General features: G+C 40.9%; 1 protein-coding gene across 1 annotated transcript in view; it reads left to right on the top strand.

The window, feature by feature from the left end:
- The window catches only part of LOC106582628 (RNA-binding protein Raly), a 63,565-nt gene that overhangs the window by 4,272 nt on the left and 43,128 nt on the right, over positions 1-16,165 (top strand). Inside the window, exons 2-3 of the mRNA XM_045705817.1 lie at positions 15,807-15,849; positions 15,938-16,010. Coding sequence (XP_045561773.1) covers positions 15,807-15,849; positions 15,938-16,010 — 116 coding nt within the window. The remainder of the gene's footprint in view (positions 1-15,806; positions 15,850-15,937; positions 16,011-16,165) is intronic.

Below are 16,165 nucleotides of genomic sequence, written 5' to 3'. Positions count from 1 at the left end.
GAAATACTATTAATGATGGGAAATTTGTCTTTTAAAAACTCTAAGGACATTCAGATGCAATTACCAGAGATTTATTCATCATTAATCATCCATTATAATGGAGGTTTTATTTTTCACTTCATTACTTCAGCACACTTCCTAGGCACATCTAATGGGGACTGAAAACACACAAGCTGAATGGCAAAGCTGAATATGATACTACGTTATTTGACATTATTCATACTGGAAAAATCAGCCGGGTCACCCGTGATATTAGTCAGTCCATGTCTGAGGACGTCGGGAGATGACGTGGAAACTGGCCACCAGTGAACGCTGTTACCTTCAAGTAGGTTGCCTCTGTTTCCAAAGGTTGTAAATTTGAACCCAGTGATAGAAAGTTGTTTTTGAGATTTTGTTTTAAGCCTATCCCAAACCTTAACCCTTACCTTAACCATTCAGAGTTAATGTCTAACCTTAACGGGGGTTTTTTTGGTGGGGGGGGGGGGTTACAACACACTGCCCCTCCTTTGGGCAGCACGTACCTGTCTGGCACTAATGTACAGAATACAGAGGAAAGCCTAACATGGACTTGAATCTGGGACTTGCAAGCACACTTATTACAACTCCAAGCCCCTTGGGGAAGATTGTAACGCACTTATTAAAGATTGTTACAATATCGGTGTGAGAAGGTTCATTTTCATGCATCTAATTAGCCTATTTCTCAGCGGCACCAGCGGTGTCTGACCGTTGGAAATTATGTCTGTGGCAAAGAATCTGCGATATAAAAAAATGATTATTTTTCAGTCAGCCATAGAATATAAAGTTACGATTTTATCTTCCATTAAAAACTTATTGGATTGCCCCCGAAATGTCAGTAACCAAAGGTTTGTTCTGGCACACATTTACTGGTTCTGTTCCTAAGATAAAACAAAAAAAGGGCAGTGTAGCCATAGTGGAACAACAGAATCAACCATGCCAGGTTTTCATGTCATAATAATTGAACACTGGTAACTTTAATACTGTTTACATACTGTTTAACCCACTTTATATGTACAGTATATACTGTATTCTAGTCATGGCTCATCCTATATAACTACTGCTGTACAAAATGTATCTATTCATACACTGTCTATACACACCATTATATATATATACAGTACCAGTCAAAAGTTTGAACACAAACTCATTCCTGTGTTTTTCATTATTTTTACTATTTTCTACATTGAAGAATAATTGTGAAGCCATCAAAACTATGAAATAATTCATATGGAATCATGTAGCCACCCTTTGCCTGAAGCTGCCAGTTAAGTGATTCTCTATCCAGTATACAGTGTCAATGGGGTCATTTTGCACTTCCCAAAGCTTCCACTAGATGTCAACAGTCTTTAAAACGTTGTTTCATGCTTCTACTGTGAATGGGGAGAGAATAAGAGCCATTGGAATCAGATGACTGAGAAAATGACATGAGCTCAGTGGCGCTCGCTCCTGTGAGAGTTCTGTGTGTTCCTTTTCTTTTTTGAAGACAAAGGAATCGTCCGGTTGGAATATTATGGAAGATTTATGATAAAAACATCCTAAAGATTGATTCTATACATCGTTTGACATGTTTCTACGAACTGTAATATAACTTTGACTATTCGTCTGAACTAACTGAGCGAGCACAGTGGATTTGGATTACTCGACTGAACATGGAAACAAAAAGGAGGTATTTGGACATAAAGGATGGACTTTATCGAAACAAATGAACATTTATTGTGGAACTGGGATTCCTGGGAGTGCATTCCGATGAAGATCATCAAAGGTAAGTGAATATTTATAATGCTATTTCTGAGTTTTGTTGACTCCTCGCTGTAAAGTTGTTTAGGCTAAATTATAGATGGGCTATGTTCAGGTGCAGTGATCTGTGAGCTGCTCTGACAGCTGGTGCTTAAAGCTAGTGAGGGACATAAGTGTTTCCAGTTTCAGAGATTTTTGTAATTCGTTCCAGTTATTGGCAGCAGAGAACTGGAAGGTGAGATGGCCAAAGGAGGAATTGGCTTTGGGGGTGACCAGAGAGATATACCTGCTGGAGCGCGTGCTACGAGTGGGTGCTGCTATGGTGACCAGTGAGCTGAGATAAGGGGGGACTTTACCTAGCAGGGTCTTGTAGATGACCTGGAGCCAGTGGGTTTGGCGATGAGTATGAAGCGAGGGCCAGCCAACGAGAGCGTACAGGTCGCAGTGGTGGGTGGTATATGGGGCTTTGGTGACAACGGATGGCACTGTGAAAGACTGCATCCAGTAGGGTATTGGAGGCTATTTTCTACTGACAGGATGAGGTCAATATCCTTCCAGGATACCCGGGCCATGTCGATTAGAAAGGCTTGCTCACTGAAGTGTTTCAGGGAGCATTTGACAGTGATGAGTGGAGGTCGTTTGACCGCTGACCCATTACGGACGCAGGCAATAAGGCAGTGATCGCTGAGATCTTGGTTGAAAACAGCAGAGGTGTATTTAGAGGGCAAGTTGGTTAGGATGATATCTATGAGGGTGCCCATGTTTACAGCTTTGGGTAGGTTCATTGATAATTTGTGTTAGATTGAGGGCATCGTGCTTAGATTGTAGGATGGCTGGGGTGTTAACTTCTCTAGGGCCAGTGGGACGATTTCCCACCTACGTAACAGCCAGTGAAATCCTGTGGCGTGTTATTCAAATACCTTAGAAATGCTATTACTTCAATTTCTCAAACATATGACTATTTTACACCATTTTAAAGACAAGACTCTCGTTAATCTAACCACACTGTCCGATTTCAAAAAGGCTTTACAACGAAAGCAAAACATTAGATTATGTCAGCAGAGTACCCAGCCAGAAATAATCAGACACCCATTTTTCAAGCTAGCATATAATGTCACATAAACCCAAACCACAGCTAAATGCAGCACTAACCTTTGATGATCTTCATCAGATGACACACCTAGGACATGTTATATAATACATGCATGTTTTGTTCAATCAAGTTCATATTTATATCAAAAACCAGCTTTTTACATTAGCATGTGACGTTCAGAACTAGCATACCCCCCCGCAAACTTCCGGTGAATTTACTAAATTACTCACGATAAACGTTCACAAAAAACATAACAATTATTTTAAGAATTATAGATACAGAACTCCTCTATGCACTCGCTATGTCCGATTTTAAAATAGCTTTTCGGTGAAAGCACATTTTGCAATATTCTAAGTAGATAGCCCGGCATCACAGGGCTAGCTATTTAGACACCCAGCAAGTTTAGCACTCATCAAAGTCAGATTTGCTATAAGAAAAATGTTATTACCTTTGCTCTTCTTCGTCAGAATGCACTCCCAGGACTTCTACTTCAATAACAAATGTTGGTTTGGTTCAAAATAATCCATAGTTATGTTCAAATATCCTCTGTTTTGTTTGTGCGTTCAAGACACTATCCGAAGTGTAAAGAAGGGTGACGCGCACAACGCTTTTCGTGACAAAAAATGTCTAAATATTCCATTACCGTACTTCGAAGCATGTCAACCGCTTTTTAAAATCAATTTTTATCGTAAAAAAGCGATAATATTCCGACTGGGAAATCGTTTTTTTATTACAAAGAGTGAAAGTAAAAGCATGCTATCCCCTCATGCACGAGCCTCAGTCTAATGGCCCTCTGATAGAGCACTTGCCAAACGCGCTAATGTGTTTCAGCCTGGGGATGGAATTACATCGTTCAGCTTTTTCCCGCCTTCTGAGAGCCCATGGGAGCCGTAGGAAGTGTCACGTCATGCCAGAGATCCCCTGTATTTGTTAGAGATGATCAAGGAGGGCAAGAAATGGTTTAGGAAGTGTCACGTCATGCCAGATATCCCCTGTATTTGTTAGAGATGATCAAGGAGGGCAAGAAATGGTCAGACAGGCCAATTCCTGTAAGGAATCTTCTCAGGTTTTGGCCTGCCAAATGAGTTCTGTTATTCTCACAGACACCATTCAAACAGTTTTAGAAACTTTAGGGTGTTTTCTATCCAAAGCCAATAATTATATGCATATTCTAGTTACTGGGCAGGAGTAGTAACCAGATTAAATCGGGTACATTTTTTATCCGGCCGTGCAAATACTGCCCCCTAGCCCCAACAGGTTAATGTGCTTCTTCTTGAGCCACTCCTTTGTTGCCTTTGCCGTGTGTTTTGGGTCATTGTCATGCTGGAATACCCATCCACGACCCATTTTCAATGCCCTGGCTGAGGGAAGGAGGTTCTCACCCAAGATTTGACAGTACATGGCCCCGTCAAATGATGCAGTGAAGTTGTCCTGTCCCCTTAGCAGAAAAACACCCCCAAAGCATAATGTTTCCACCTCCATGTTTGACGGTGGAGATGGTGTTCTTGGGGTCATAGGCAGCATTCCTCCTCCTCCAAACACGGCGAGTTGAGTTGATGTCAAAGAGCTCCATTTTTGTCTCATCTGACCACAACACTTTCACCAGTTGTCCTCTGAATCATTCAGATGTTCATTGGCAAACTTCAGACGGGCATGTATATGTATTCTTGAGCAGGGGGACCTTGCAGGCGCTGCAGGATTTCAGTCCTTCACGGCGTAGTGTGTTACCAATTGTTTTCTTGGTGACTATGGTCAAGCCTGCCTTGAGATCATTGACAAGATCCTCCCGTATAGTTCTGGGCTGATTCCTCACCGTTCTCATGATCATTGCAACTCCACGAGGTGAGATCTTGCATGGAGCCCCAGGCCGAGGGATATTGACAGTTATTTTATGTTTCTTCCATTTGCGAATAATCGCACCAAATGTTGTCACCTTCCCACCAAGCTGCTTGGCGATCGTCTTGTAGCCCATTCCAGCCTTGTGTAGGTCTACAATCTTGTCCCTGACATCCTTGGAGAGCTCTTTGGTCTTGGCCATGGTGGAGAGTTTGGAATCTGATTGATTGATTGCTTCTGTGGACAGGTGTCTTTTATACAGGTAACAAGCTGAGATTAGGAGCACTCCCTTTAATAGTGTGCTCCTAATCTCAGCTCGTTACCTGTATAAAAGACACCTGGGAGCCAGAAATCTTTCTGATTGAGAGGGGGTCAAATACTTATTTCCCTCATTAAAATGCAAATCAATTTATAACATTTTTGACATGCGTTTTTCTCGAATATTTGTGTTGTTATTCTGTTTCTCACTGTTCAAATAAACCTAACATTAAAATTATAGACTGATCCTTTCTTTGTCAGTGGGCAAACATACAAAATCAGCAGGGGATCAAATACTTTTTTCCCCCACTGTATATACACGGGACACGACAAGACAAGGACAAAAGACGTCTGACTGCTATGCCATCTCAGAATGAATATAGGTCTACGGTTTCAAGCTTTGATTGATTTCAAATGTATTTCCAATTCTACAAGTTAATAATGGATATGTTGGATTCATGTCTTCATCGCAACACAAAATCTAATTTAAAGAATAGGAGTAAATCAAATCAAACTTTATTTAAAGTGTGTTTGATTTAATTATGTTTGTTAACGTTTTGGTTGAGGTGTAGCTGTGAATCCAACATATTTTTTATTTATTATTTTACCAGGTAAGTTGACTGAGAACACATTCATTTACAGCAACGACCTGCGGAATAGTTACAGGGGAGAGGAGGGGGATGAATGAGCCAATTGTAAGCTGGGGATGATTAGGTGAACATGATGGTATGAATTACTAACTTGTAGACAAACTGGAGACTAAGTCAGTGGCGCAAACAGAGAACACTTGGGAGGGATCTTAGACCATTCCTCCATACATAACTCTTCCAGATCTTTGATATCCTTCATCTGTGCTTATGGACTGTCCTCTTCAATTCAAACCACTGGTTTATAATGGGTTTGAAGTCTGGAGACTGAAATGGCCATTACAAAATTATGATTTTGTGGCCACTTAACCATTTCTTTGTGGATTTCGATGTGTGCTTGGTGTTATTGTCTTGCTGGAAAGTCCACTTGCGGCAAGTTTCAGCCTCCTGGCAGAGGCAACCAGGTTTTGGGCTAAAATGCCTTTTGTTGTGCTTTTATAGGGTTGAAAGTGCTTTTATAGGGTTGAAAGTGCAGTGATAACACATTGGGATTTCAACAAACTATTGGCTGTCTTTGAGTGAATATACAGGTAACTGCTCAAATAAAGGAAGCACCAACATAGTGTCTTAAAGGTCCAGTGCAGTCAAAAACATGATTTCCCTGTGTTTTATATATATTATTTCCACACTATGAGGTTGGAATAATACCTTGAAATTGTGAAAACTTTTATAATTCCCTTTAGTGTAAGAGCTGGTTGAAAACATTGAAAAGTTTTGGTGGGATGGAGTTTAGGCCTGCCTTGTGACATCACCAGGTGGTATATTAGTTAACCCCCTAGAGTCGAATGACCCACCGGTGTGACAGTCTAAGTAACATAAAAAAAAAAAATCCCCATAAAAATCTGTCAGTTTAAGATAGAGATATCAGTTTTGCATCGGATGCGTCTCAGTCCACCACATCCGCCGATGTCGCACATCCGCATCTGCGGTGTCATCAAAGTGTGTCAGAAGTTTTCAGACCTTAAAAGTGATCTGAAGTCGATTTGAACATATTTCACGGCATCTGTTATTTAGAAATCTGCAGGTCCCAATTGCACATGAATGGTAAAGATTGGCACCATCTAACATACACAACAAATGCCGTGGAACTCAGCTTTTGGCATACAGTACCAGTCAAAAGTTTGGACACACCTAATCATTCAAGGGTTTTCCTTTATTTTTTTGTAGAATAATAGTGAAGACCTCAAAACTATGAAATAACACATGGAATCATGTAGTAACCAAAATATTTAGATTTGTCAAACAAATCAAAATATATTTTAGATTCTTCAAAGTATCCACTCTTCGCATTCTCTCAACCAGCTTCATGAGGAATGCTTTTCCAACAGTCTTGAAGGAGTTCCCACATTTGCTGAGCACCTGTTGGCTGCTTTTCCTTCACTCTGAGGCCCAACTCATCCCAAACCATCTCAATTGTGTTGGGGTCGGGGGATTGTGGAAGGCAGGTCATCTGATGCAGCACTTAATCACTCTCCTTGGTCAAATAGCCCTTACACAGCCTGGAGGTGTGTTTTGGGTCATTGTCCTGTTGAAAAACAAATGATAGTCCCACTAAGTGCAAACCAGATGGGATAGCGTATCTCTGCAGAATGCTGTGGTAGCCATGCTGGTTAAGTGTGCTGACAGTGTCACCAGCAAAGCACCATCACACCACCTCCTCCATGCTTTACGGTGGGAACCACACATGCGGAGATCAATCAAGTAAACACTCTTGACCTTATGGTACAGTATGTACCCCATGTAGAATCCAGCAGTCATGGCTATACGGGTTGGCCCTGTTTTATTTTGGTTTTGCATAATGTGTAAAAATACTATAAAGTACTACTTAAGTTGTTTTTTGGGGGGTATCTGTACTTTACTATTTATATTTTTGAAAACTTTTACTTCGCTACATTCCTAAAGAAAATTATATACTTTTTACTCCATACATTTTCCATTACACCCAAAAGTACTCAGTACATTTTGAATGCTTAGCAGGACAGGAAAATTGTCTAATTCACACACTTATCAAGAGAACAATCCTGGTCATCCCTACTGCCTCTGATCTGGTAGACTCACTAAACACATGCTTTGTTTTTAAATGATTTCTGAATGTTGGACCATGCCCCAGGCTATCCGTTTAAAAAATAATAATAATACCATTTGGTTTGCTTTATATTAGGAATTTTAAATGATTTATACTTTTACTTTTGATACTTCAGTATATTTTAGAAATTACATTTACGTTTGATACTTAAGTATATTTAAAACCAAAAACGTTTAGACTTTTACTGAAGTAGTATTTTACTGGGTGACTTTCACTTTTAATTGAGTCATTTTCTATTAAGGTATCTTTTACTTTTACCCAAGTATGACAATTGGGTACTTTTCCACCACTGTGTGCCTCTGGGAGAGAGGAGAGAGACCTGCGTATCTGAACCACTCTTACAGCACTCCCTGTAGTCCTTATCAGGCCTTTGAAGAGTGGTGCTTGTTATCAAAACATTCATCTCAATGGAACTCAGAGATTAACCTGCACTGCACTGAGCATCATTCAACACCCTTTTACTGGTCATCTGGTACAGCTTCATCCCCCATTACACAGAGCCCTAACTGGACTCTGTCAGGGAACTAGAGCCCTAAGGGCATTTTCCTATATGGGCGATTCTACAGAAGTGTGCAAATTGCACCCCCCCTTAAAACACATTCCAAACATATATCATTATGTAAATAAATGTCCTGTTCTAATTCAGTCCAAGGCAATAAGTAGTTAAATTAATATAGTACACAGTCACCGTTTATACACCCATTTCTGTTGAGGTGGCTGTCCTAAACCCTGACTCCTAAACTTTGACTCCTGTATTTTTTACCAATATTATTTCAAGAGCAAATCTTTTTCTAATATTACATTGAAATATACTAATCTAATTAGTAGTTGTTTATTTTTAAACATCGACCTCAAAAGAATGCTGTACCATCTTTTGATGTACACCACGGAAACACACACTAAAAGACTGTAGAATGGGCCTCCCGAGTGGCGCAGCGGTCTAAGGCACTGCTTCACAGTGTTACAGCATCACTATAGACAAGGGTTCGATCCTGGCCGGGACAGGGAGTCACAACCGGCCGGGACCGGGAGTCGCGCGATTGGCCCAGTGTTGTCTGGGTTAGGGGAGAGTTTGGGGGGCTTTACTTGGCTCATCGTGCTCTAGTGACTCCTTGTGGCGGGCCGGGTGCCTGCAGGCTGACTTCAGTCGTCAGTTGAATGGTGTTTCCTCTGACACATTTGACCGGCTGGCTTCCGGGTTAAGCGAGCAGGTGTTAAGAAGTGTGGTTTGGCAGGTCATGTTTCGGAGGACACATGACTCGACCTTCACCTCTCCCGAGCCCGTTGGAGAGTTGCACTGATGAGACAAAAAAAATTATTACAAAAAAATAGACTGTAGAATGAATGTGCCTTAAGCCACACCCCTACAAATATCACCAGGTGATGGAATTGCACCCCTCTCCAGCATTGCCGCATGGTGTGTAGCAAGTTGGTAAATCTTCATGTATTTTTAAGAAGTGTCACTACGAAACACCTAATATGTAAAGTACGCTTTTGGGACTAAAATATGTTTTGCTGGGGTGTACATCTGGCCAAATGAAAAAGAGCCAGCCATATGTTAGCTATGGGGATTCTTTAAAGTCCAAACAGAAACGATCACAACCAAAACAATTGACACGAATATATATGAGGCCTCATCTTTGTTTCTGGCTATCATGGCGTCTGTTACAGGACAGGCAGCGCCATTTTAAAGTTGCATGCTCTACCAACTGAGCTACAAAGGACCACCATGTGGGTAGAGGACAAGGGCACACTTCAGGAAAAAGTATAGTATTGAGATGCATAGCCAGCAGGGTGGCTCCAACCCTCCAAGAGTCCAAAAATGTACATCCATTTGGCCACTACATAGAGATCTATAATGTGCTATACTGTAATGTACTTTACTGTACTGTTGTCTACTGCACTGTCCTGTACTGTGCTCGAGTTTACTCTACTTGAGTTTTTTACAATTGAAGAAAGGGCCCATGGCCTCTTGATCAAGTGGTCTTAGTCTTGAGACCACTCAAGACCACAAATTCAGTCTTTAACTTGTCATGGTCTCAACCACAGAGTTAGAGAGATCATCATTATGGCGCTGCCCGTAGTCAGTTCTTATTTTGTTGTTTGATTAATGCATACATCTTATTTTGGTGTGTTTTATTAATGCATACAACTTATTTTGGTGTGTTTTATTAATGCATACATCTTATTTTGGTGAGTTAATGACACCTGCAGTACTGGAGTCATGAACCAATTTGTGTCATTAATTTATTGTGGCCACTAGATGGGGGGTGTTAAAGTAATTTACAAACCATAGCATCCAATTTGAAGACAATGCTCTGATCATTGGCTGATTACTCCCAACCCATAGGAATCATGACCCAGCTGACTACTTTAGAATGGTGGAAGCCTTCAATGGCAATGTCCATGCTAAAATATGTTACATAGAGGTTGAGTCCTCTATCCATCTCTATGGTCTCATCTCACTGGGTCGGGATCTTGGGACCAATGTCCTTGTATAAATATTGGTCCTGGATATTACCTTAGTATTTGGTTTACAAAGCATAGGCAACCCAATTTTGAAGAAGACAATGACTGATCATTGGCTGATCACTCACAACCCATAGGAATCCCCACCCAGTAGACTACTTTTAAATGGTGGAAGTCCTCAAAGGCAATGTGTATACTAGAAAAAAAGTCCTCCATTTATCTCTGATTGAAACTGAAACGCCTGTTATTTTGCCAAAATATAGGTAATATGATCATTTTAACATCTAACAACATGATTGAATTACTTATGCATCTAATTAATTAACAAGTTTCAGATTCATACAATCAACGTTGAACATTTTACAGAGAACAATAGAGATTATATTACTCAATTAATTTTAAAGGTTTTAAAAAGCAGTTTAAAAATCTTCAGGGGTCCTGTGTGGCTCAGTTAGTAGAGCATGGTGTTTGCAATGCTAGGGTTGTGGGTTCAATGTCCATGGGCGACCACTGAGAGAACTGTATGCACTCACTACTGTAAGATGCTCTGGATAAAAGCGTCTGCTAAATGACTGTAAATGTAAAACATATACACTTACTGACACACGCCTTTTATAGGCGACGCACACACCTACTCATAAGCACACGCTCACACATAAACACACCTTTATTTAAACGGGGGGGGGGGGGAGAAATACACACAGCTCTTTCACGTCACGGTCAAGTTAACAAGCTTTCAGTGTGGAGCGATGCCCTAGCATACTCCTCACTGCCTCAGCCCTAAGCCCCCACAGTGGGCGTGCCCAGAGAACACAATCAGGAGGCCTGGTGCTCAAACTGGAGGTGACAGTGACAGCTAAGACTTAGAGCACTGATGCTAGCATTAGCTACAGTGCCTTCAGAAAGTATTGATATCCCTGACTTATTCCACATTTTGTTGTTACAGCCTGAATTTAAAATGTATTAAGTATATTTTGTTTCTCACCCATGATCTACACACAATACATCATAATGACAAAGTGAACACGTTTAAAACATTTTTTTTGCACATTTATTGAAAATGAAATGCAGAAATGGCTCATTCCCATAAATAAGTATTAACATATGTATACATGTTAATCACCTTAAACAACGATTACAGCTGTGAGTCCTTCTGGGTAAGTCTTTAAGAGCTTTGCATACCGGGATTGAACAATGTTTACACATTACTATGAAAAATATTATTCAAGCTCTGTCAAGTTGGTTGTTGATCATTGCTAGACAGCCAAGTCTTGCCATAGATGTTTAAGCCAATTTTAAACTGTAACTAGTCCACTCAGGAACATTCAATGTCATCTTGGTAAGCAACTCCAGTGTATTTTAGGTTCTTGTTTTGCTGAAAGGTGAATTTGTCTCCCAGTGGTGGAAAGCAGACCGAACCAGGTTTTCCCCTAGGATTTTGCCTGTGCTTAGCTCTATTCCATTTTTTTTTTTTTAAATCCAAATAAACTCTGTAGTCCTTGCCGATAACAAGCATATCCATAACATGATGCAGCCACAAACATGCTTCAAAATATGAACAGTGGTACTACAGTAGGTGATGTGTTGGATTTGAAATAGGAAGAGTGGTACTAGGTGATGTGTTGTGTTGGCTTTGCCCCGAACATAACACTTTGTTTTCAGGACGTAAAGTTAAATTCTTTGCAACCTTTTTGGCAGTTTTACTTTAGTGTCTTATTGCAAACAGGATATATAATTTTTTATATTTTACATTTAAGTCATTTAGCAGACGCTCTTATCCAGAGCGACTTACAAATTGGTGCATTCACCTTATAATATCCAGTGGAACAACCACTTTACAATAGTGCATCTAAATCTTTTACGGGGGGGTTAGAAGGATTACTTTATCCTATCCCAAGGAATACCTTTTATTCTCTACAAGCTTCCTTTTTTCACTGTCATTTGGGTTAGTATTGTGAGTACTACAATGTTGTTGCTCCATCCCATTAAACTGTTTTAAAGTCACCATTGGTCTCATGGTGAAATCCCTGACCAGTTTCCTTCCTCTCCGGCAACTGAGTTAGGAAGGATGCCTGTACAGTGCATTCGGAAAGTATTCAGACCCCTTAACTTTTTCCACATTTTGTTACATTACAGCCTTATTCTAAAATTGATTACATTAGATTTTTCCCTCATCAATCTACACACAATACCCAATAATAACAAAGCAAAAACAGGTTTTTAGAAATGTTTGCAAATGTATTAAAAATAAAAACAGATACCTTATTTACATAAGTATTCAGACCCTTAGTTATGAGACTCGAAATTGAGCTCAGGTGCATCCTGTTTCCATTGATCATCCTTGACATGTTTCTACAAGTTGATTGGAGTCCACCTGTTGTAAATTCAATTGATTGGACATGATTTGGAAAGGCACACCTCTCTATATAAGGTCCCACATTTGACAGTGCATGTCAGAGCAAAAACTAAGCCATGAGGTTGAAGGAATTGTGGGAAAGGGCACCAAAACATTTCTGCAGCATTGAAGGTCCCAGTGGCCTCCATCATTCTTAAATGGAAGAAGGTTGGAACCACCAAGACTCTTCCTAGAGCTGACCGCCCGGCCAAACTGAGCAATCAGGGGAGAAGGGCCTTGGTCAGGGAGGTGACCAAGAACCCGACGGTCACTCTGACAGAGCTCCACTGTTCCTCTGTAGAGATGGGAGAACCTTGCAGAAGGACAACCATCTCTGCAGCACTCCACCAATTAGGCTTTTATGGTAGAGTGGCCAGACAAAAGCCAATCCTCAGTAAAAGGCATAAGACAGCCTGCTTGGAGTTTGCCAAAAGGGACCTAAAGACTGACCATGAGAAACAAGATTCTCTGGTCTGATGAAACCAAGATTGAACTCTTTGGCCTGAATGCCAAGCGTCATGTCTTGAGGAAACCTGGCAGCATCCCAAAGGTGAAACATGGTGGTGGCAGCATCATGCTGTGGGGATGTTTTTCAACAGCAGGGACTGGGAGACTGGTCAGGATTGAGGAAAAGATTAATGGAGCAAAGTACAGAGATATCCTTGATGATAAACCGGTTCCTGTGCACTCTGGACCTCAGATTGTGCTGAAGGTTCACCTTCCAACAGGACAATGACCCTAAGTACACAGCCTAGACAAAGTAGGAGTGGCTTCGGGACAGGTCTCCGAATGTCCTTGAGTGGCCCAGCCAGAGCCCAGACTAGAACCCGATCCAACATCTCGGCAGAGACCTAAAAATGGCTGTGCAGCAACGCTCCCCATCCAACTGTAACAGTGTAGCTTCCGTCCTTCTCCTCGCCTCTACCTGGGCTCTGCACACATCAACAACTACCTCCCACAAAGCATCGTTACCCATCGCTCCACAAAAGCCACGGCCCTTGCAGAGCAAGGGGAACAACTACTTCAAGGTCTCAGAGTGAGTGACGTCACCAATTGAAATGCTATTAGCATGCACCCCGCTAACTAGCTAGCCATTTGACATCGGTTACACTCACCCCCTTTTCACTTCCTCCTTTTCCGCAGCAACCAGTGATCCGGGTCAACAGCATCAATGCAACCGTATAGCTTCCATCCCTCTCCTCGCCCCTACCTGGGCTTGAACCAGGGACCCTCTGCACACATCAACTGCCGCCACCCTCGAAGCATCGTTACCCATCGCTCCACAAAAGCCGCGGCCCTTGCAGAGCAAGGGGAACAACTACTTCAAGGTCTCAGAGCGAGTGACGTCACCGATTGAAACGCTATTAGCGCGCACACCGTTAACTAGCTAGCAATTTCACATCAGTTACACAACCTTATAGAGCTTCAGAGGATCTGCAGAGGAGAATGGGAGAAATTCCTCAAATACAGGTGTGCCAAGCTTGTAGCGTCATATCCAAGAAGACTCGAGGCTGTAATCGCTGCCAAAGTGCTTCTTCAAAGTACTGAGTAAAGAGTCTGAATATTTATGTAAATTTAATATATTTCAGTCTTTTTTTATAAAATGTCCTAAAATTTCTTAACCTGTTTTTGCTTTGTCATTATGGAGTATTTAATCACTTTTTAGAATAAGGCTGTAAGGTCACAAAATTCAAGAGGTCTGAATACTTCCCGAATACACTATATTTGAAGTGACTTGGAGTACAGATACACCGTCCAAAGTGTAATTAATAACTTCACTGTGCTCAAAGGGATAGTTCATTTTTACCCATCTACCAGTAGGTGCCCTTTGAGAGGCATTGGAAAACCTCCCTGGTCTTTGTGGTTGAATCTGTGTGTGAAATTCATTGCTTGACTGACAGATAATTGTATATGTTGGGAACCGAGCTGAGGTAGTCATTAAAAAAATAATGTTGTTAAAACACTATTGCACACAGAGTCCATGCAAGTTATGTGGCTTGTTAAGCAAATGTTCACTCCTGAACTTAAATAGGCTTGCCATAACAAAGGGGTTGAATACTTTGACTTTAAGACATTTCAGCTTTTCATTTTAAATTCATTTGTAAAAATGTGTCTACATACATAATTCCACTTTGACATTATGGGGTATTATGTGTAAGCCAGTGACACATCTAAATTTAACGTATTTTAAATTCAGGCTGTAACATAACAAAATGTGGATAAAGAGAATACTTTCAGAAGGCAGAGGGGCAGAGAGAGGCGTATCATGGTTTAACACCTCCCTCTGGTGGAGATGGTAGGTCTGCACAAACATTAGTGTTGTTGTCAGGCTTCCATTTTGCCCTGTTGTGGCTAGGCACTGGACAGATCTAGAATCAGCTTCCCTTCCCCTATGGGCTCCCTTTTGTGTTATGGCTAGGTTCAATGCAGCGATCAAAGGGTGTGGTCCAGATATTCTTGTTATGTAGTGTGTTTCCTTTGGGCCCTTTATGTTGATTCACCTTTACCTGACCCCCAAATGTCAGACATAATACTGCAGCAGTAACACCTGTAGCAGAAACCTCATATCCTTCTCATATTGTCTATGTTTGATGTAATATTAAGTATTGTAATATTAAAGTTCACCCAAATTACAAAATGACATATTGGTTTCTGTAAGCAGTCTATGGACAAGGTATGACAAACAAACTCAAAGCATGGATTGCTATCTGACAACTGTCTCCAAAAGCTAATATCAGGGCTTGTATTGGATTTGTTCGACAAATGCTAAAAAAAAAAAAAAAAAAGCAGCATTTGGAGACCGTGTCCAGGTAAACAAAACCACTGCTTTGTCTTATGTCGTCCATAGACTGCTTACAGGGTAAGGAAACCCATATTTAGTTCACCGAAATTGCAAAATTGTCTCTTTAATAACAGATGATAAGGGTGATGGTATACATCACCCTTATCTGGTATTAAAGAAATCATTTTGCAATTTCGGTGAACTAAATATGGGTTTCCTTGCCCTGTCTGAATATTTACGTAAATGTAATATTTCAGTCTTTTTTTATACATGTGCTAAAATTAGTTAACCTGTTTTTTCTTTGTCATTATGGGGTATTTAATCACTTTTTAGAATAAAGCTGTTACGTAACAAAATTCAAGAGGTCTGAATACTTTCCAAATGCACTGTATATTTTAAGTGAAGTGAGCTTTAGATAATTGAGAGATTGATACAAAATTAATCTCTCTTTCTCTGTAACACCCCCTTTCTCCACTCCTCCTCAGATATCAACATGGCGGGAGAGCCCATGCCCAACAGACCCAGAGGGCAAGGTTGATATAGATGAGACTTGTGACACTTTCCCCTTTTTACTCAATTTCTCTAAATTTCTCTAACATTCGTTGTTCTTCCTCAGACATCAACATGGCGGGTGAGCCCAAGCCCAACAGACCCAAAGGACTGAAGAGGTCTGCCGCTGGTCTCTACAGGTACATAGGAGAACCATTTTGGGTTCCATGTAGAACCCTCTGTGGAAAGTGTTCTACATGAACCCAAAACAGAACCAACAAGTGTTCTTGTCCGAGTGTACTCTATAAGGTGTAAAGCGTAAATCATGTGCACAGACGCAGAGCCGCAATAGTCC

Source organism: Salmo salar, chromosome ssa22 (genome assembly GCF_905237065.1).
Source record: "Salmo salar chromosome ssa22, Ssal_v3.1, whole genome shotgun sequence".
In the NCBI taxonomy this organism is placed as follows: domain Eukaryota; kingdom Metazoa; phylum Chordata; class Actinopteri; order Salmoniformes; family Salmonidae; genus Salmo; species Salmo salar.
This window is presented reverse-complemented; position numbering and strand designations above follow the sequence as displayed.